Raw genomic sequence first — 22761 nt, forward strand, 5'->3', positions numbered from 1 at the left:
ACACGTGCACGTGCTAGTGTTCCCATTTAACAATGAATACAGAAAATGCTGATTCTGTTTGACCCAGAAAATGTACTGCATTTGAAAAATAACAAGTGTTTTGGTACTGGTAAGGTTCAGTTTTTGGTTGTTAGTATTTCTGTCAGGTAGGCTAAAGAGTTTTAGCACTATGAAACTTGAGCTACAGTAAATAATTTAGAAAGTGTGAGTGTACTTGCAGATACACATTATTGCCAAAAATATTTACCCATCCATCCAAATCACTGAATTTAGTAGTTCCAGTCACTTTCATGGCCACAGGTGTGCAAAATCAAGCACATAGGCGGGCATATGTTTTCTGGATTGGTCGATTGGTCGCCATCAGGAGCGAATTCCAGTGTTGTACTGTGATAGGATGCCACTTGTTCAACAACTCCAGTCATGAAATTTCCTCGCTACTCATTAGCGGTATTATAACAAAGGGTTGGATCCAGTAGTCTAGAGCAAGCCGGCGCAGGACTCTAGAGCAGTGGAGTGACGAATCACGCTTCTCCATCTATAAGAGCAGTCCCCAACCTTTTTTGCACCAAGGACCAGTTTACGGCCGACAATGTTTTCACAGACAGGCCTTTAAGGTGTCGCCGACAACAAATTAAAAAAAAAAAAAAAGATTTATTCATAACACTGGGAAAACACCCGGGGAAGCAGAGTTTACGATTTATAAAAAAAAAAAAAAAACAAAAACACCGCTAAAAACCCTGAAAACCATAAATTTCACACCCGAGCTTCAACTCTCGCAGCGCGGTAGCAAACGACTCATGGACCGGTACCAATCCATGGCCCAGGGGTTGGCGACTGCTGAGAAATTTGATAGATGACTCTGGGTTTGGGAACAGTTTGGGGAAGGCCCCATTCTGTTAAAACATTGATTGCACACCAGTGCACAAAGGTCCAGAAAGACAGGGATGAGCGAGTTTGGTGTGGAAGAGTCCTGGTTTCAACCTGATAGAAGATCTTTGGGATGAATTTGAGCAGACACTGTGAGCCGGGCGTTCTCATCCAACACCAGTGTCTGATGTCATAAACGTGCTTCTGGAAGAATGATCAAAAATTTCCCCAAATCACACTCCTTAGCCTTGTGGAAATCTTTCCCAGAGGAGTTGGAGCCTTTTATAGATGCAAATAGTAGGCTGACATCATGTTAAACACTATGGATTAAGAATGGGTTGTGTGAATACTTTTGGAAATAAAGTGTAGCTTAAAGAAAAAAAAACAAAAAAAACTTGTGATCGTGTCTTTCCTATGTTAGGTGTAGATTTTCCTGCACAGCATGATCACCCTGTTTTGACCCCCTACTGTGAACAGCATGCTGCTATGTTTTTTCCAGAGCTTTTAATGTATTATTCACTTTTAGTTTATCTGTGATTCAAGTGTTGAGGGTGATTATTTCTGGGGCTAAGCAAAAAGTTGTCTAAAGTACAAGAAGGAGGGCAGGAGATAAGTCGACTTTGAGACACTTTTTTCCCCCAGCCTCTCAAACAACAATCAGGTGCCTCTACAAAAGGGCTGCAAGGTCTCTTTAATAACAACCAGCCTGCTCAGGTGCCCACAACATTTTTTCTTTGAGGCATCAGCAACCGGTGTCATGCGAACCAGCACTAATAATCAGTTGATGAATTGTTCAGTTGTAGCTCATGTTCCAAAGACAAAAGATCCTGGCACCAGTGCTTTTCTCTATGATTAAAACAGACTTTCCTATTCATTTCAAACAGCCACGTTGTGACAGTGTTGCACTGGAGGATTTATGCACTGCACTTCTCTTTGTTAGTAATTAAAGAAGAAAATATCTGATCCCTCAAGCAGCATTTCTTTACTAGTTCATGAAATATTAATATTAATGGGCGCCACGTGTAAGAACTCACTTCTTGTTTAATTATGCTTAATACAGTAGCCGTAAATATCAAAGTGATAGTAATATAAATGCATATGATGAAATGTCTTCCTCACCATTATCCGGGATACAGAACTGTAGCCATGAGGCTGTGCAATGTCTGTTACCAAATTTGAGACCCACAAATTGTGTAGATTTGAGCCAGTGAACCCAAACACAAGGAGAAAACGTGTCCCTTTCCTCATTACTGACCGCCAGGCAATGTAAAGATACTGTATTTCGAGTGACAGCGTGCCACTTCTTTGTACTGCCATTGTCAACGTCTCAGAGTTGAAGAAGATGACAGGAGAACACTGATTGTCATTTGAGCTTAATGACCACATACTCTGCAGGACCTGCTGCACCATGACAAGATAATTAGCCAGTAAGCCAGTAAGAGCAAATTATAATGACACAGCGCTAGTGCTGTGCTAATGTGCTAGTGATGCACAAGGGTGTTTTCGCTCTCTCTCCCTTTCTTTCTCCATCTCTAGTACCTTAACAATGGTGTGTTCAGGACCAATTAAAAAAAGGAGAGGGCTCTCGGCACACTAAGCCCATCTCTGTAACTCTGTAAAGGCCAGGGCTCGCCTATTGTCTAAGGTATTCAGAGGAACAGATTTATTATTATTCCAATGTAGGCCACCTTCACCTTCCATTACAATGATGGCTGTACGTGGAGAACATGGAGACTGGTGTGAAAAATGAATGAGAAGGAGATGAAGTGTTCCTGCTGCAGATGCCACATATATTCATGTTGCTGTTCCTTGGAAATGAAGGACACACTGCTGAAATTGAAATGTGTGACTTTCATTATTCTGGAATATTTTGAACATTTATTAACAAGGACACTGACTGAATAGAGGCTGCTGCATTTAAAAACATACATCACACAATGCATCTCATACATATTCTAACATTGATTATGAGACAATTTGTTGGTAGAGGCCATTAATTAGAAGGTGTCACGAAAATCGTTCAGAATCGGTTGGGGCTCGATCGATCTCTTTGACCAGTTTCCATAGATTTCTCTCATTAGTCAGTTGTCTGTTTTGATTAAGGACATTAAGAACTTTTTAATTGGCTCCTTTAAATCACTTAGTTCATGGGTTATTTTCTCTGAGAGTGAAACAAAAAGCGGAAAACATTGGGTAGCTGGTCAGTGAAGTTCTATGCAATCTAATACATGATTTCTACTGGAGTACAGGCTTTTCCAGCGAGTGTAAACTCACAAATGCTCAAGTTCAGCTGGACATTAAGTAATCCCAAATAACAGACTTAGTGGTTTAATGGCATTATGAGCCATACAGAGAGAACCATGGACATACTCCAGGGAAGGCTTCCATTAGTTTAATCCTTTGCCCTGACAGCACCCTCAGCTGGCAGAGCAGTTAGGAGTTGGCCACAGCTCACGTCCATCCATAAAAGTTCCTTCTGCTAGGAGAAGGGCCTAATAATAAATAAAGAAAATGTTTGAATAGTTCAATTTAATAGTAATGTATGCATAGACTAGACTACAGAATTATTACAGAGTATTTGCTCTTATGGAAAGCCCCAAAAGATGAATTTCCTTAATTTTTGTGGGAACAACAAACTATCCAAGACACAGAACAACGCAAAGTGTAAACAGAACCCAAGACAACTGCTGGAATGGCTGTTTTACTTTAAGAAGGGATTTTTTTTCTTAAAAAGAAAGGAAAGTCTTTTTTTATGCCGTCCGATATAAATTAGTTCTCACAAATACGCTACTGTCTAATTCTAATCATCAAAGTCTATAGGTTGATGGTATTGAGATTAATTATGAGTTGAGTAACGGTTTGAGCAGGCGATATAATTTGCAATAATGAGTAGTGCTCATTATTTCTCTTCCATTCAGGTCCTGAACCCTGTGAAAATCATTATGTGGGGGAAATCAGAATGAAGGGGCGCTCTTTAAACCCAAACCCTCCAGGTCTCATTTGCTAATAAAATTCACAGAGGTCACCACCGCAGAAAAGAACGGCGGCCGCTTTGGAAATGTCAATGAAGACAGGGCTATTCTCACTGTCTGCTACCAATCAAAAATGCTCTCGCTGTGAGGGTTAGGCTGTTAATGTGAACAGCCGTGGCCTCCACTCAATTTTCCAGAACTTTCCCTGTGTCCTTTGAAACATGAAAGGAGCCTGATAAAATAACAGAATAAGTTTGGGCTCTCCATATGAAGACCTGGCAGGTCTCTTTGACGGAGTCAAACCGATTCACCCAGAATCATCCATCATGCGGAACACGTTTCAGCCCCGTCACTTTAGTCAGGTGGAACAACTGACCCTTATTATGTTCCCTGGCAGCATCTTTTGTTGCTGCATGCCAATCAAAAATAATTCTTAATGGCTTAATATATCGTCTTAAAATGCAGTACGCTCGATTGCCAATCCATTCCAGGAAATGGGTCATGTAATGGGCCCCATTTGCCTGTTACAAACCCATTCCACAACAGAAACTTTACACATGACTCGCCTATAATTAGCCTTAATTGTTCACGTTATGATCACTTAGGATACAGAAAAGATACATGTAAATATGTCCTCCATCATGATTTCTTAACCTTGTTCATCCAAATCGGTAATTTGCTGAGACCACAAGACACTTCTTCACCCCACAAACATGCTAAATTGAAAATGCTAGTCTCTCATGCCTGGGAATTAATTCACAAATTGATCAGACTTTCTGCTCTGTTCCCTAATCATAATGGAGCTTCTCCTTAAGCTTAACCTAACCTTGCCATTGGTGGTGTGCAAGGTGTGATTTTCACACATAGTTGCGAAAGGCTCAAAAGCAACTGGCTTATGTTCACAATATGATGCCCCTCCCTTCACAACAGCAAATCCCATCTTTTGCTGATGTGATTTAAATTCTGATTAAATTTCTGATGCCCTTCAGTCAGCGGGTGTTCTCACTGCTCATAATTTAAGTGCTTAGCCTTTTTTCCCCCCTCTTTCATTTGGACAGCACATTCGGCACAACAACCAACACTTGTTTTCCAGGTAAGACGGAGGGTCAGTTCATTACCTCCTTATTGCAATGTGATCAGGAAGGTGAAGACTTTGCCATTTAAAAACATCTGCCTTTATCTATATGCAATAGGCAAACTCTTCCGTGTTTAAGAGTAAGCTGTATTGCTTGAAATTGTCACCCTGTGAAGCACCTCATTCTGCCAATCCTTCGCCATTGTCCAGGTGTCATTATCAACCAAGGATGTGCTATCAAAATAAAGACCCTGTGCAACAGTGAGACAAAATTTTTTTTTTAATTTTTCTCCGCAACATATTTAGAGCAGATGTTAAGAATAACACAATAAGTCATTTAGCTGGAGCTCCATGTGCAATTGTTCCTAGTAGAATACAAAAACCCTAATTAATCTCAGTTAGAGGCCCTTCTTTCTCTTCCTCTTGCTATTATTCCCCAGAACGAGTCTCAGGGGAGAAACAGAGCAGCAGCCTAGTACTGGCAGCATCCAGGACACCAGCGGAGAAGACACAGTCTCGAACTAGCTAAGATTTACAAACCCCACCCCCCCACAAAAAAAAAACCAAAAACAAAACAAAAAAAAAAAAAAAAACAGCTTAATAGAATCTGGACATCCTACCAGAAACTTCCACAGCTTCAGTCATTCCTCCCAGAGAGGGGGGGGGGAAAAAAAAAAAAAAAAAAAAAAAAAAAAAAATCACAAGTGTCTTTTATTCAAGTGCAACTATTGTCTTTAAAGATTCTGTTCAAGCCAATTCAAGCCCAAATATGACCGAAGTGTATCCAATTCTCCAAAGCTGAATGAGAACTCTGTGAGATTATTTTATTTGTGTATTTATTTTTAATTGCTCAGGACAGATGAGGCTTATTGTAATAGCAGGGCAGACTGTGGCAGTTGTGACGGGGGTTCAGCCACTGGCCTTGGGAGAGGAACACACTGAGGATTGCCCAAGCAGACATACAGAGCCTCAAAACTGGGCTGAACCATACTAAAAGGAGCCAAGGCATGCAATCAGAGCTGCATGGTGGGATAAACAAGGCGTCTCTCCATCCAGACATAGCAATTAGGTAAGGCGCAGACCATCATAAACAACCAAGAGTTTAAAGCAATGCTTGTCTCTTCTTAAGTAACCAGAGAGGGTTTTTTTTTCTTGTTGCATTTCATTTCACTTTTCAGTTGTGGTACTTATTTACATGCAGGCATGGAAATGGGCCAGTTTGGTCTTTGATTGCAGTAAGAGGAAGGAGAGTCCACAGCAGGCTGACATCAAACTCTGCTGCGTGCTTCTCTTGAGTAAGGTCTAAACACTAAACCACAGTGCCTCAGCACCTTCATCACAATGTCTCCTATTGATTCTTTAGTACAAATTTTTGCAGGCACATAATTGAAGAGTGTGCAGCTTTTAGTTCTGAGTGTTATTAACCTCTGTTAAAAAAAAAAAAATCAAAAAACAACTCATTTTAATATCAAGCTATTTTAGTGACATTCACAGTTACAGCTACAAATGTGGTAGTTCATACAGGACAACAAAACCATATAATGCTAAAGGGCATCTGTTTTATGCTTCAGGTACAAAATGTAGCTTGAATTTTTGGATTAACAATCTGTGCACAGCAGCTATGACAAAATATTGTTTGTGCTGTCAGCGTTAATCTCGTTAAAATGACATTAACGTCATAACCACATTAACACGACAAATCTCCGTCAACACGCTAGCGCGGTTAGCTTGCCGACACGCGGGGAGATCCGTGCTAACTCGCTAACAGATTTGCCGCATTAATGCGGTTATGGCGTTAACGTCATTGTAATGAGATTAACGCTGACAGCACTAATATATTTTCCTTTTGTTTCCATTTCTTTCCCTCTTAGATTACCACTGGATATCACTAATATTTTAACTTTTGATACTGGCTGATGAACAAGTCCAATGTTTGACCCCCCCAAAAAACAAACTGCAGTACACTATAAAATAAAAAAATGACAACCTGACAATCCAGTGAATGAAAAATTAAATATTAATTTCAAGTCTAATGTGGGCAATGAAACAATAATATTAAAAATGACAGAGGACAGTGTCACTGGAGTTTAAACCTCAAAAGAAATCAATTTTCTTGGAAAACTAAAGTAAACCAGAAGCAGTTAAGCATCATTTAAATCATGCATCGGTAGTGGCAACACCTCTGATTGGACCATTTGTGGTTACCAACAAATTTTAAAAAGGTACCGAGGTAGTAACGCCTTCGGTTCTCTGCTACTTCAATTCCATTTCCATCTTGGCACACCAGGTAGGATAACAATCTTCTCTCTGAGCATGATATGGTCGTTTTGTGAAGATTCATAAGTGCAAGTTGAGAGTAAGGCAGCAATCAGAGGTGAGATAGCTTTTCCACCAGTGTGGCTTTCACCTAAATGCATTTTTACCCATCAACCCCCACTCTAGTAGCCGTAAAACAATTTCATCTGTCAAGCACACTACATTTCCCATCCCTTCCAATGTGGTCAAAGAGGAGAGATTACAATTTTGCGCAGCAGGTTGAGTGCTCACACTGTGAAATGGAGAAAGAGCTGCAACCTGTTAATTAGGCCCAGTTCAAGATGCATAGATAGAAAACAAGCCTGTCTGAAGTGTACTCAGACTAGGAGGCACAATCAGGGACACCGCTTAACCAGACATGGGATTTTAATCAGGTATGTTAAATTTAGATCATGTGCGAGGTGTTAATTTGTAGGTCAAGGCTTTCACTGTAACCTTTGCCCAGCCTCCACGTGTCACGACATTAATCAATTTCGATGGAAAAAAGGAGAGACTTCCCTTCTTTGGAAAGTAATTTCTCTGGGGCAGTTCAGCACACAGCATCCTGATATACACACAAACAGGTCTGGGCACTGGCTGCTTAAAATTAGTGAGGACCTGCTAATTAATTCCCCTTCTGTCACTGGGGGGCCCAGTGCAATCTATCTGTGATGCAGCCTTTGTGAGATCAGGTGTCAGATAGGAGGAGGAAAACAATATCCATTAGTTTGCAATGCTACCTTTGTTAGAAGATGAAAAAAGAAAGAAAGAAAGAAAGAAAGCATCATTCCATTAGTCTAACTCTTTAGGTGCCTTCTGCTCAGTGGCAGTGATATGTCTGCATTTCAAATCAAATGAAAAGCGATCAATGGAACATTAAAGAGACAAATTGTGTGCAGACACAAAACGCAGGGAAAGCATTTTAATGAACTTCAATATGTTGCCGACAGATAGAATTCTTCAATTAACATGGATCAGAGTGCGCTGATATCAAATGTTGCTTTTGTTTTAGTTCATGTGCCTGTCCCAAAGATTCTGTGTATCAGATACTGTTGTGGAAACAAGACGCATCAACATCCCACATCAATAAAACTTAAGGGCATGATGTGGGAATACGAGTGAGGAATGCTGAACTATTGTTTTCTCTTCAAATGCTTACAAAATTAAAGAGTAGTACCTGCTCACATACACCAACCAGCCACTACATTAAAACCGCTAACAGGCGATGTGATCGTTTTGTTATAATGCAGGGCTTTGTTTGGAAACCTTGGATTCTGGCATTCATGATGTTTGTCGCTTTGAGACGAAATCATCCATCGAAACACTGTTGCAGACGAGCACCCCTCATAAGACAGTGGGCGCTCTCCACCCCAACACTACATTGCATAAAATTGCCACGGGTACTTGGCAAAAGGACTGAACAGGCCATGCAAAAGTTGAGGGATGCTTTGACACGACGTGTAGCTACATTTACAAGTTATGCTTTAGGTTACATAGGTTATACCTTAAGGTTTCAGTAGGATTTGCAGTTCTGATGTACCTTTTTAATAAACAAGTATAAATCCCGTGTAAGCCCCCAAACTCCCCCTGGAGACTCTGCCCCACTGCCCAGGTCACGAAGACTGCTACTGAAATAAAACTGGGTCAAATGGGCAACCTATCACAACGAAGTATTCTCAGTATGATGACAGAATAATTTCTTTCCTTCACTGAGCTAGGAGCCAGGTCCTTACCTGAGGGCATCCATGGATCTGATGGAGACTTCTCTCTGGTATTGACCTGCTCCCAGTCGAGGTCATCATCTCGGCCTTGGCTGTATCCACATACTGCCAGTGGCTTCTCAAAAGTACAATCGCCTGTGACAAAAGAAAGAAATTTATATGGTTATTCAAGTTTTCCATTAACTTCCTGCTCAAATGAATGAATGTATAAATTAAAGTCGCCTATTTTTTGTCAGCGGTATTCATAATGTAATATGCCAGACAATGAGATGCATTTAAGTGAGACAGAGTGAAGGATTGCTGTTGTAGGCGAGGCACAACATACATTACCATCATTAGCAACACGGCAGTCCAATTTCACAATGACAAGTATGAAGTGTCCAAACTCCATCATCGTTAGGCATTATGTTTCCAAACTACACCACCATCAGGGATAAATTGATTTATTTTCCTTGCCGACCGCAGAACTTTGCTGTTCATGCGCTCTTACTCCACAAAGCCACTCTAATCCTTTTTACAAGCTGCTTGCAAAATGACAGCAAGCAACCATTAGGGCCAGGCTTCACCCGGGCTTGGCGTGTGATTGATGAATACAAATACCCCTTTATTCCTTGCACCTTAAAGGCCACACAAAGAAGTGAGAGTTGAGCTGCCTCCCTCCAAAAGTGCTTTTCAACCCACTCATGAATCTACAAAAAAAAAGAAAAAAAAAAAAAAGCCTAAACAATATTTGGCTGGAAAGAGTCAAAAACGTGAACTGGAAAGACTATTTTAAAACCACGTTTCGTCATTTTCAGAGACAGCAAAGAAATTACACAGCGCCGCTTCAGATGATTACATTAGGTCTCTGTTGATAACAGATGTACAGCACATTATATACCGCTCCTTGCCAGAAATGAATCCAAATGGCAAATCTGAGAATGTTTGCTGGCACACTGTTAATAAGTTTCTAAACACGGATTACATACAAATTTTATTGCCTCTGGGAATGTCCTTTGAGCCAGAATCTATGCTAGGCCAAAACCAATATCTCATCTCTTACAAGCTCCCTCTGACATTCTGCTGCATAAAGGCTACGAGCTGGGGCTTTTGTTTTCCCATTTATTTCTCTGGTGACATTTACAGTACATGTGCAAATGAGTGGCCAAATGAGGAGAACACAGGATAATTAATACCTAGCTCCACAGGGCAACAGCTGATGATATATTTGTTGCTTTGTCTGTTTTTATGAGGGGGCGGACATAGAAAAGGAAGAGACTGCCAAAGTATCACAGGTAATAAAAAAAAAAAAAATTGTTGAGGCATTTTGAGAGCTTGCCCAGAAATTCATTCCCTTGTTAATGAGAGACACAGGCCTTATTTAAGGTACCGGTTCACTAGGATGTACCGCTGTGGTGAGACTGGAGAAAGAAATCTAGCAGACCTAATCATCTGCTTTACAAGAGCTGAACCAGGAAACCTCAAGCCAACTGTGTTGGACCTGCTGCAAGCATGATTTGCAAATGCCTGACACAAATGGGCTAGTGTTGAGAAACATTGCGTTTGCCTGGGTAAATTATGAGATACAAGCTTTTTAAACCCAATTTTTATGGTTTTAATTCGATTTCACGTATGAATCTATACCCAAGGTTTTATGTCAACGTGACCACTGAACAAGAGTTACAGATATAACTACGGTTCTATGAATTGTGGATGTTACAAGGATAGCAAGACTTGCTTACAAGGACTTTGGAGAGACATTAGCATTTTACAAAGTTTGAGAGCAGCTAAGACGTAACAGTCAAGACAGTCAGATATGATAAAGAAAACTAACTAAATACTGTTCATGAGTTAAAACATCAAACCAGAATTAAGCTAAGGTTATTTGAATTTTACAGGAAGGCAACAAGTCCAGGAGATATTACTATTTTGGTCTGTTTAAACTAGATATGTAGCCAAGTGGGCGGCTGTTTGCTAAGAATGAAGTGAATGATATGACCATAGTTTACTCTGACAAGTTTGTTGTTGAATGTGAAGTCACAGACCAATTTAGCTTTAAAAACAATATTCTGATGCAAATGAATTTCATCTTAAGCTTTAGAATTTGCTCTTCAAACATTAGTCATGCATTCAATAAGCAAACAGCAGGTACGTCTCTCAAAAGATGGAACACAGTGACAAAATAGAAGACTGTTCACACAGGGATGTTTGTGAAGCAGAGCCACTAATGTTACTCACAATACCTTTGCTTGCCCTGATGACAGGACGGACCAAAAGTAAGTATGGTTGAACATGTTGACGTTCATGTACTGTTACCGTGCATGATTGGATTAGCTTCATTCTGCTGCGATTGCTTATTTTGCTGTCAGAATGTTCTGAAATAATAAGAATAAAAAAAACAAACAAACAAAAAACAGCTTAATTTGTGATTTTACACTCCTGTATTTTCTCTACAGTGTGTAAAGCCTGTAAAACCTGTACTTATAATTGTTCTGACCTGTAACCCTTTGCCAACACATTATGTGATTAGTGGCTTTTGAATATTGATCCCAAGTCTTGCCTCAAAAAGAAAACTGATAAATCATAAGCTATTTAAATTTCATCCAAAAAGAAAAAGTTACTGCTCATGAATGATAATTTAGACCTTAGAGGGTTTTACTGTGAAGCATCAGTAACAGGTGGCTGAAAACTTCAATGACTAGCTGAGAATCTTGGTGAGCAATACTAAAAATCATTATCGGTACGCTCTTAAGCAAAGCTATTAACATGCATCGGCTCACTTAAAGCTGTTCAGTAACTGATAAAAAGCTGTGGTCGTCCACGACCAGCGACACTGCAAAACTCTAGGCGTACGCAGGCGGTGCTGGAAAAGAGAATGTACTCCATTGCTCACTCAACTTGCACTCTAAATAAATAAAAATGCCTGCGTTGCCAAGATGTAACTTGGAGAACATAACATGATTAACATGATTCTTTGGCTTCAGCGTCACAGGGACTGGCTCCGTTCCATCAATATTTTGACTCGATAGTTCCAAGATCCTTCACTTTGTGCCACCCACCTTCTTCTCACAGCATGATGGAGCTCAAACAAATCAAAGAGGTGGCTTTTATTGGTGTTTGATATTCAAATCGATGGCGCTGACGAGGAGAAAAATATATTCCGAGTCAGTGGGAGAGGAGCGAGGATTTCGAACACTGAAGAAGAAAAAGGCCATTTAAAAGAAGATAAAGTAGAAACCCATTTCTAATTTAATTCTAATGGGTTTATTTTATTTTTTTGTAAATGCCACTGTGTTTAATAATAAATCAGCAGAACTGGGAGGGGGCTGTCTGAAACTTCATCTTCTTCAAAAGACATCATTAACAGCTCCATTAATGATTCTCATGTTGCCCATTTAATTTGAATAACAAAGCCATTAAAAACCCTAAACATCCAGTGCCATACATTTGCAGGTGGATGAAATAAACCATGAGCATAAATACAACTTATATCTATAACACCACTTCACACAAGGATGGTAATCTGTCATTTTTAGCAGCATGTGACATAAGAAGTTTATACAATAACAATTAAAATGACTATAGTTTAAGAATAAATTACAAATATAATGGTAAATAATAATGTAAAGGGGTGATACAGTCTCCCTGCAGCCATGTTTCCTGATTAACGGTATCTGGATTTGATATTTGAAAAGAGCGAGTGGAAATAACCTACACTGCTTTCTCATTGACAATTTCAAGGTGTCATTAGGACAGGGTAACAGGGTGTGGAACAAGCAATGAATCAATGTTAATTGTTTTAATTGCTGCACAAGCCAATTGGTATCATATTCAGTATTGGGAAGTCTCCTATAATGCCTACAAGTTGTTATTGACATGCTGTGAGACTGTTCTTTGCTGATGTGAACATTAAAGCATCTCGTCTTTACATGGCTTCCTTGAATATGTGGCTTGACCACTGTTGATGCCATAAATAAATAATAAAAAAAATAAAAATCACAGAGCACATGTTGAATGTCATCAATACAAGCAAGTGCTTCTGAGTCAACATATTGTAACACATTCATGCAGATGAATGCATCAGTCAATAGCATCATAATAGTTCTTCTCTCTGTAGGAGGTTTATATTGCTGCCAGTGTGTGGCACAACCCCCATATAATCAGCCTCGACAGCTGCTGAAACAGATATCCCAACGAGAGGCTGCCAACTCTCTGAAGGAGATTTAACTTTCAATAAAAGCGTCTATGAGGTGTGCGTAGTCTGGGAGTACAGATGAATGTGCTCCACCCTGTCAACATTCCCCTTTCAAGAGAAGCAGGCAGCTTGAAGCTAAAAAAGGTGGCCCTAGATATGTCATGAAACAATTTATTCCTGAGTGAGAACACACAATAGTCTTTATATTCTCACGCAGAGTGCATTTCAAAGAAATCTATCCATCTTTTCCTGGACTGAGCCAGAGGCCAGAATCAATACCTCAACCCCTCAATGCTAGAGCCAATTTCTCCTAAAGATTTTCAAGTCAGACTTAAAAGGCCTTTTGTTAGTGCACCTGTAACAAAAGTAAACTTTCAGCATTAAAAGCTCTGTGTGTGTATGGAAGTTTAGTACTGTACTGAAGCACTATGCGCACATTGCTGTGATTGCAGGCGAAGGAGTGTGGGAGGGTCTGCGAGGGTGATAATGCAATACTGAGACAGTACATCTGTGGTAAAGCATTAAATACTTGCAAAAATATATACATTTTTTGAATACAGCTCCACAGTGAGATTGTACACGGCATTCTTGTGTTATGCTACATGTGTTTGTGTGCAAGATCAAAACTCTTTAGTCTGTTTATTCTGATTGGACTGTCTTTATTACTTGGCATCAAATTCTGGGAGGCTAATATGATTGTGACAGATGATCCCAGTCTCAGACTTCGTAAATATTCTTAATAATCTATTACCTTCAACAATTATTATGCATCCAAGCTTTGTTTAATTGTATAAAAAGTGGTGATTTTCTAGGCTTCTGAATGTCAGATTGTTGCTTGGTAAGCCAAGAGTGTCCTTGTCCTAAGGCACAGGTGTCGAACTCCAGGCCTCGAGGGCCGGTGTCCTGCAGGTTTTAGATGAGTCCTTGATCCACCGCACCTGATTTAAATGGCTAAATTACCTTCTCAACATGTCTTGAAGTTCTCCAGAGGCCTGGTAATGAGCTAATCATTTGTTTCAGGTGTGCTGATCCAGGGTGAGATCTAAAACTTGCAGGACACCGGCCCTCGAGGCCTGGAGTTCGACACTCCTGTCCTAAGGCGACTGATAGAACTCTGTAAGAAAACTGAGAATTGTTCCTTTAAAGTTAGTTTTGTGGATTTTACTTCTGTTTGTTAAGTTTTTAGCAGGACTGTATATTAACAAATTTCTGCTCTGCAATCTTGACTTGTATATACCATGTTGCAAAGCAAGCACATTGCCAATTGTGCCATTATGATCTAATTCATCAAACACAATATCCTCCCAGAGAGGATAGCGACCCCTTTTCCAGCAACACCACCGGTCCAGTCCCAGTGGCAGATATCATTGCCGCAAGACCTTCTTAGCCCCTCTGCCAATTCTGCAATTACCAGCTTTCCAACCTGTTCTGTCATGCCAGGAAATCACAGGTCTGCCCTTCGCCCCAATCTGCCTGAATGTCTGCACTTGTTTTAACAAACATCTTGTCTGCTGGCATCCCCGCAGACTGAAACCAGAAGGCAATCTTGGGTAATTTAAAACCAATGTCGACTATCTTCCTCCAACGCGGCCAGTTTAGAGCTTCAGAATCCTGCTGCTAAACCCCTTAGAGACTGATAGGCCTTTTCACTCTGGCCCTATTTCACTTATCTATTGGCAGCTTCTGCCAAGTTCTATCTCTGCGCTGAATTGCATGTATATATACACACTATCTGTTTGGGGACTTTGAACTGTGGGAAGGGATTTAGACAATCAATCTCAATATCATTATCAATCACGTCTCGCTGTTCACCACATTGATTTGGGGGGGAAATAAAGAAGTTTGAGTGTAGATTTTCCACTGATAATCTGCCCAAAGAAGCCAATGTGCTTGTCAGCGATGTTTTGCAAAACAAAACCGACAACCCACATCTACTGCAAACGAACAAAACTTTCTGTTTTTCGTTGTCCTGATTAAGACAAGCTATGAACATTTTACTTTGAAAATACCATTCAGAAATTCATTATTTAAAAATAAATCTTTGGCACTATGTTTAGTTCAAAAGGCTCTCGTTATAAAAACTTCTTTGGCTTCTCTGCATATTTTTTCCCTCCTTGTCAACCAAATATCAACTTGATGAATGTGCTTTACATCAGGGGTACAACATAGTTCCTGATCAAATCCACCCTTGTGTGCAGATAGATGTACATTGAAGATGACAGGCAGCCTTCTCCTTAGATATGCTAAATTTTGACAGATGATTTTCAAGCTGCATGCCAGCACAGGGCTTGACGTTCCCTTCCACTGCGCCTGTCAAGAACTTCCAGTAAATGACTTCAAATCCATCTCCATTCTGTAAAACCTGCCAGGCACCAATTAAGATGAATATGGATTCTAACTCAGAGACATGGCAGATCCTTATTGTCATTTTCCCCTAAGTAATAAAAATGAGGACTTCAGGTCTGTCTGCATGGAAGTACCCTGTGGTGATAACACCAAACATTATGCCTTTTTTCTTCCCTAAATTGAAATCTGAATCACAGATACCAGAAGTTTTAAGGGAGGCTAAGGTTAACTTAAGTTAAGAGATAGCAGAAAAGCCCACAAATATTTAGTATCAGATTCAATCAATTCTGGAAGAAGACAAGTACCTGCTGCGCGTGGCATTTATTTTACACCGAGTGTGGCTTCATTCCAACTCCGACAACAAGTTAACAATGGCTTCTCTTCCAATTGTTCCCAGCATCCTCATTTTTGCTTCCAAAACAGAGAGAACTACAGTCTGTCTCAGTGCCTCAGCCCTCCTGAGAGAGAGTGAGAAATAGGCTTTTTCCTATCCTGCTTAATGCCTGTTGATGCACTGAATGAGAGGGGGAAATAGGCTTGTTTGGCTCCCTATTTTCTGGTGTTCAACATGCTCCCTGAAATGATACGGTGACAGAGCATAAAAGGCGCTTTATTAAAATCACTGTTTATATTTGTTGCGCTGGTTCAAACCACAGAGGAGAAGCAGCATCGTGGGTGATGAGAAGCTGTGAAAAATGCTAAGACTTTATTTCGCAGATATCGTGGATTTAAAAAAAGGAAACAAAGAAACATGCTGCTCTGTCTGAATGCTTTGCCCATTGTCGATGTGTATCCGCTGCTGCAGACTTGTGAAGAAGGTTTAAAGTGGAATTAACCCTCTGCATTGATTCACCACACGGTTTTGGCTCAGTACTGTAAGACTGGAAATTAAAACTTCCTCCAGCTTGGTTTCACATTTGATCCAGGTGTGATGGACCACTGGTCTGAGCTTCAATCAATGGGGATAGTATAGGAGGTAAATTCTCCTTGGTTTACAGCAAAAAAAAGAGGCCCTTCGGAGGAGAAAAGGAATAAAATCCTAGTCTGTGTTCAGTGTTAAAAACCCCTTGGCTCGCTGCAATATCCCACAGTGGATGACCCTTTACACCGAACCCCTTCAATCCTCCCAAAACCTACTAAGTCAACAAACCTTTGAATTCTGCCTGAATAGTGCAACAAAGAGGATGAAATGCTAATGTCAGTATCAGTAGCTTTCCCCTGTTCTCACAGAGTTTCCCTGAGTCTAATTTGTCAAACATGCAAGTAACAATGCCAGAAATTAGCCCAAAGGGAAATTTCCTCCAGAGGAGAGAATGATTAAGTTTGATCATGGAATAAACAAGAACATTAACATGCTTTGTTAGTTTTCCAGAACTGGAACAAATGCTTGTTTTTATGTGTAGAGGAGGGAATAATTCAAGGTTGAATGTCAAAGAATTAGGAAATCACTAAAGCTAATTAGAAAATGTAGAAGAATAAAAGAAAGGTTGAATCAATCCCTCTTGAGAAGGAGGGAAAATCTAGGCCACGAGGCAACGCTTGTGCATTCAGGCAGACTTATCAGCTTGATGAAATATCATTGCTTTGCTCTGCGTCGTGACATATCGTCAATCACGCCATACGCAGCGCGTTTAATCCCTCGCTGCACAACCACGTCATGCTCCGAACCCCTGATTAGCATGTACGCAGGCGGCGCACAGGTGGAAAGCTGATGCCTGCCCAGGTGAAAGGTTACGGCGAGGATCTGAGCTCTGCCTTGACAGGTGTGGCTGAGGAGATTTAAATCCCAGAGGGAGCTTTTTCAAAGTGCCATCTTAGGGTTTTCACTCACAGACTTCAAACACATTCGGACCCTTTGTCTCTCTACTGAAGCCCCATAAATCAGGCACCTGAAAGGAAAGACTCACGGTCCAGCTTAATCCTCTTGGGTCAAGGAGGGAGCCAATATCAGGCCAGCTTTCAAAGCATCCACCTTGTTCTTGTTGTGCTTGGCAACAGGAGGGCTTACATTCTAGTTAGTGTGGATCTCAAAACAAGTGGGAGGAAACACGTCTTACTCTGTTTAACTACAGTCTGAGTTCTTACAGACATGACATTTAAAACAATGCAGATAATTAGACGAATAGAGATCACCAACAGCAGTTACCATGACATTTCTCTCCTATATGAAAAACCTATATGATGCACCTGAATTTATCCTGGGAGCCTAAAGCCATTTCTGTAAATGACAGTACAGCTGGTTTCCACTGTGTGAAAATGCTGCCCATGATCACAATGATATTGGCAGTAAGATTGTTTCAAAAAAAAGGCACCAAGTCAAAGATAATCACAGAAGCCGAAAGTTGTAGCCAAATGCAGCGAAGCCTCGTTAAATGTGTTTGATTTCATTCATGCCAGGTCCCATAATTTCATCATGGACTGTTTCACTTTAAATTCAGCTCAGGTTATCTGCCAAAATATTACAAAATTTATGTAATTTGCTGTTCATAACTTGTATAAATCATATTTATGTACGATCGCATGAGGCTGGTAATATACCATGACCAATCCACTTAAAGAAATAGTCATTGTGTAAACAATAACGGTGGAAAGGAGCTGAGTGTAAGAGGAAAAGATCAATACTACATACATCTCCTGCATATGAAGCTGCAACAAGAAACCAAATAGCTTAGCTTAACATGAAAACTGGGAATAGAGAGAACAACCTACTATGGACGCACTGTATTGATTAGTAACTTTAGAAGTGGCAGGTGCATTTTGTTTCCTTGGACAGAGCCGTTTTACGCCAAGATAACTGTCTACTGGGAGTAGCATCATTTTCCATTATGTTGGTCTTCTCATCCAACTACTGTTAACAAGATAACAAAGCCTCTATGCAGTGAGCAACAGAATAAAGTATTTTCAGCTGGTTTGTTATCAGTTCAGACAGTCAAGTGGTATGAATAAGTCAAGGAAACAAAGGAATTCCCCCAGTCTCATTAATATTATTAATTTTTAAATCCAATTATTGTATGACTGCTCATGACCTATTTTCTGATTTAAGTGTCCTATCAAAACCTCGCACATCACAGAGCGTAGAGCAGCCTTTAATGTTTTAGATGAATCTTGAGCTCCTGCAGAGTGTTCCTTTGGGAGGGTTTGGTCTTCCAATCTTGACCGCCCTCTGTCTTGTACCATTCAGGAGAATATTACAATTTAGCGACCACACCATGAATGACTGCGAGCATTAGATGTTAAGAGTACAGAAACGTCTCAGACACAGCACCGCTCGTCATGTTGCTTGGCAGTATTTTTCATTAACAGTGAGAAAAATGTTCCTATAAAGTGCACGTTCCACAAAATAATGGTAGCATAACTTAAATAAAATATAATTTATCAAATTGAATTTAAAATTTAAAAAAGAAAAATAAATAAATTTGGAGAACAAAGCAGAAACCACAGTTATATTCAGTAATTCTGCTTCAAGCCAAGGCCCACAGAACCATGCTAGTCTTTAACCACGTCCACTTACATCTGCCGTCAAAACCACTACAATTAATTCGATTTAAACAAAAAACCCATATTTAAGAAAAAGGGGTCAAATTAGTCCACATCACAACAGGAATACTGGGCTAAGTACAAATGAGTTACGATTTCTTTTTTAAAGTGTCAAGTGTCTTAACTGTGTGATGCTTTGATTGCCATAATCACTGAAAGTGCTTCCTGAGGAGCACTTAACAGGCCAGAATTGATAGAAAGAAAAAGTCTAAAGGGAACATACTGTACATACTATAAAAAAAATAGTTTGATGACGTGTATTTAAGAGCTAAATCACTGAGCCATTTGGAAATAAGCAGACAGACCTGTGAAAGAAAGTCAAAAAAAAAAAAAAAAAGGGGGGGGGGGGGAGAGAAAAAAACTAGTACACATGTGTAGCAAGTTGGGTGAGATATTCATAAAATGTTGAGGTTTTTGGGGGGATTTTTTTGTACATTTTTTTTGGACCTAGGACAGCAGAATACAGTAGACTGAGGGGTAAAGTTACCAAGCAACAGCAGTACATACACTAGCAAAAAACAAAAAACAGAAGTTTCATTTCATTTACACAGCTATTTTAATCAAACAAAAAGTATCATACATAAGAATGACCTTATTTACATTAGCAGACAAACTAGCTTGTGCATGCCCATGATTAATAAGGATCTCGTAATGCACAACATACTCTGAATGACTTGACATTCATTGCAGGAGTTCAGTGTCAGCTTAAAGTCTGACCCATATGCTATGAAACTTTAAATCTTCTAACACTGCCATGGCAACTGCGGTACAAATCAGTATTAGAGAGCTGTGTTGTTTTTTGCTTTAAATTATACATCCATTAACACTAAAAACCCAGACAGAACAGCAAGTAAGAAATTATAATGCAACATTATTTATTATGCATCAACATAAATTTTAACTTCGGATGCACTTGTGGTGAAATTCTGGGCCAATAACAGTGTTAACAATAACTCATACATCATCCCAGCACCAATGGCAGTTGTTTAAGAGTGTTTATAAAGTATCTGTTGTTATTTATTCCTCTGTTTTTGTTTTCCCAAACACCAATGAAAAATTCTTTATGAATAAAAAGCTTGATGTCAGCTTATAATCTATTTTTGAGATAAATGAACCAAAAAATGATGACACTACACGTGTACGACGACTTAACATGTTAACAAAGCAAATATTGGCTTCTATCAACGTTCAGCATTCCTAATTATTATTTTTTCAACATTGAATTTTAGTGATAGTTTTGTGAGTAATAGCTTTCATCTAACATTACCACCACTGGCAAGTGGACAGTGACACACATGATGGGCTTATAGGTTAAAAAAAAAAATAAAATAAAAAAAAATAAATCACACTACCAAGCTGCTGAACATGTCAAGGCTACCGTATTTCCCGGACTACAAAGCGCACCTAAATATTAGCCGCACAAGCTAAAATCAGGGGAAAATCCTGTTTTGTACATACATTAGCCGCACCTGACCAAAAGCCGCAGGTGTTTCAATGTTGACTTATCATATGTAAGAGAATATACACAAAGGGAATTGTCAGGAAAGAGATGGCTGTTTGGAGACATCACTTTTATTAATATTTTGAAAAACAAGTTATGGGTACATATTTGCACATGTAGTACATAACAGCAGAGGAGGAGCCAGACATTTGAAACACCCGGGGCTTAGCCCTAAAGGGTAGTATGCATGTGGGATTTTTTTTTTTTTTTTGGGGGGGGGGGGGGGTGTAGAAATGACTGAAAGATTAATAGGCTCTGTTTTGAGTTTTGTTCAAAAAAGAATGACTTCATATAGGGAAATATATATATCACACATGCAGGACACCTTAAACTAGTTTTTTAATTGAGCAGCAAGACAGAACGAAGTCGGGGCTGTATCAAGACACAGGGACTAAACCCCAATTCAACCAGACCCAGAACTGATCCAGAATTAAAACAGGACTACAACAGTTCAAAAGCAGGATTACTGAGGACTTAACCAAGACATAACCACAATCAGAACTAGATGATAGTAGCACTAAAAATCATCATAGACCTGCACTACACTTATTTATTTAATTCTACCAAAGCACAATATTTAGATTGAGAAAAGTTTATATAATTATTTAGCCTTGTTGTGCAAACAAGCCTGCAGAACTTAATAAATATAGAATTTGAAAAATAGCAAACCTAAAAAGAAACACTAGGTACGAGATACATGAGTACCTATGATACGGTGATACTTTTAGTAAGCAACCATTTGACTAACATGTGTGTCTCACCTGCTCTTGTTCATCTCTGTTCTGTCCTCATTCTCCATCTCAATCTCTGCTCCTCTCTCTCCCTCTTTGTGCTGACAATCATCAAATATACAGATATTTACAAACTCTTCAGATCAAAACACAAACACTTTTTTAATTGTAACATCAAATCAGACTAAATGTTTATTTTTTTAGATTGATAAATATAAAAACATATTTGTTAACTTTAAGAGTAAAGAGAGAAACTGTCTGTGTTTTTTAATTGCAAATGGCACCAAATTGTATTCAAAATTGAGCCACACTTATGGAGCTCCACAGTTCTTTTCCTGGTGTTTTGGTTGACATCTCTTGATTTTCCCATGTCAAAGAAACAGGCTCTGTGTTTTGCCTTATATGCATCCACAGCTGTGCCACCAGTTTACTCACATGGACTCTACTAACCTATCAGAAGCTTCTTCAGCTCAGAATGGAATCGTTTGGAGTTTTCTTATTAATTAACAATAAACTTAGTGTACATGTACTCCTAAATTTAATGAAAGTGATAAAAAACAGAAAGCTCTGTCTCTCTTTATTGTGACATTTAACTAATTCAAAATATATTTCAATATTTATCTAAAACAAAAGTTTACTCTAAATTGATGTTGTACAGTAAAAATGTTTTATGTTTTCTCCCTAAAGTGTATGTAAATATCTGGTTACAAATGTGAATATCCTGCTGTGTACTGAAATCCCTCTTGTTTTGCATAGAAATATACTGAACAACATACAAAGCATAATATATAAAATAACATTTACCTGAGATTTTTCTTTGAAAGAACCCTCGAATGTCCATTCTTATATTTCAGTACATAACTGAAACCGATTTAGTCGGGGAGGGAAAGAACTGAAAATATGAAATAAACACACGTAAGCTAAGACTCTAAAAAATAGCATTTGTTCGGCTTTTCATTTCGCCATTTGTTGATTCACTTGAAGAGCAAGTAACGTAATATTGGTCAAGTGATCAGTTTCATATCAATCTTTCGTGATGCACCGTCATATTTACATTATTTGTACGGTACGAATGATTTGCTTTGGTACCTGCTCAAACTTAAGCTCTCCTTAGTATGGCTGGCTCCGTCTCTCCAACAGCGCACTCACGGGCAGCAGCTGCCCCGCCCCTCGCTCAGTCGCTTAGTGCCTGAGCTTGGATCATACCAATATCAGGGGGGGGATTCACGCACAGTCGTAAATTCCCACAGTGTGCACTGTGTGCTTCGAATATTGTGTGTACTTTTTGTTTTATACAGTTGTCAGCCAGGCATCTAACTATGAAAAAATTACACTCCAAAATACCCCGGGCTTCTGACAAAACAACCCGGGCTTAAGCCCCGTAAGCCACCCCCACGCTCCGCCCCTGCATAACAGTAGCCTACAGCACACCAGAAAAATAGATTCGGACTACCTTTTAGGCTCAGGTGCAGTGACACGGCTTTAACAAGAAGAAAAGTCAGTCATTCACCACCATCTTTCTCTTCTTCCTGCGCACTAAAA

General features: G+C 39.5%; 1 protein-coding gene across 1 annotated transcript in view; it reads right to left on the minus strand.

Annotated features, from left to right (window-relative positions):
* Positions 1–22761, minus strand: part of ptprma (protein tyrosine phosphatase receptor type Ma) — a 53542-nt gene that overhangs the window by 4037 nt on the left and 26744 nt on the right. Inside the window, exon 2 of the mRNA XM_026150436.1 lies at positions 8943–9065. Within this exon, the coding sequence (XP_026006221.1) occupies positions 8943–9065 (123 nt within the window). The remainder of the gene's footprint in view (positions 1–8942; positions 9066–22761) is intronic.

This window comes from Astatotilapia calliptera, chromosome 18 (genome assembly GCF_900246225.1).
Source record: "Astatotilapia calliptera chromosome 18, fAstCal1.2, whole genome shotgun sequence".
NCBI lineage: Eukaryota > Metazoa > Chordata > Actinopteri > Cichliformes > Cichlidae > Astatotilapia > Astatotilapia calliptera.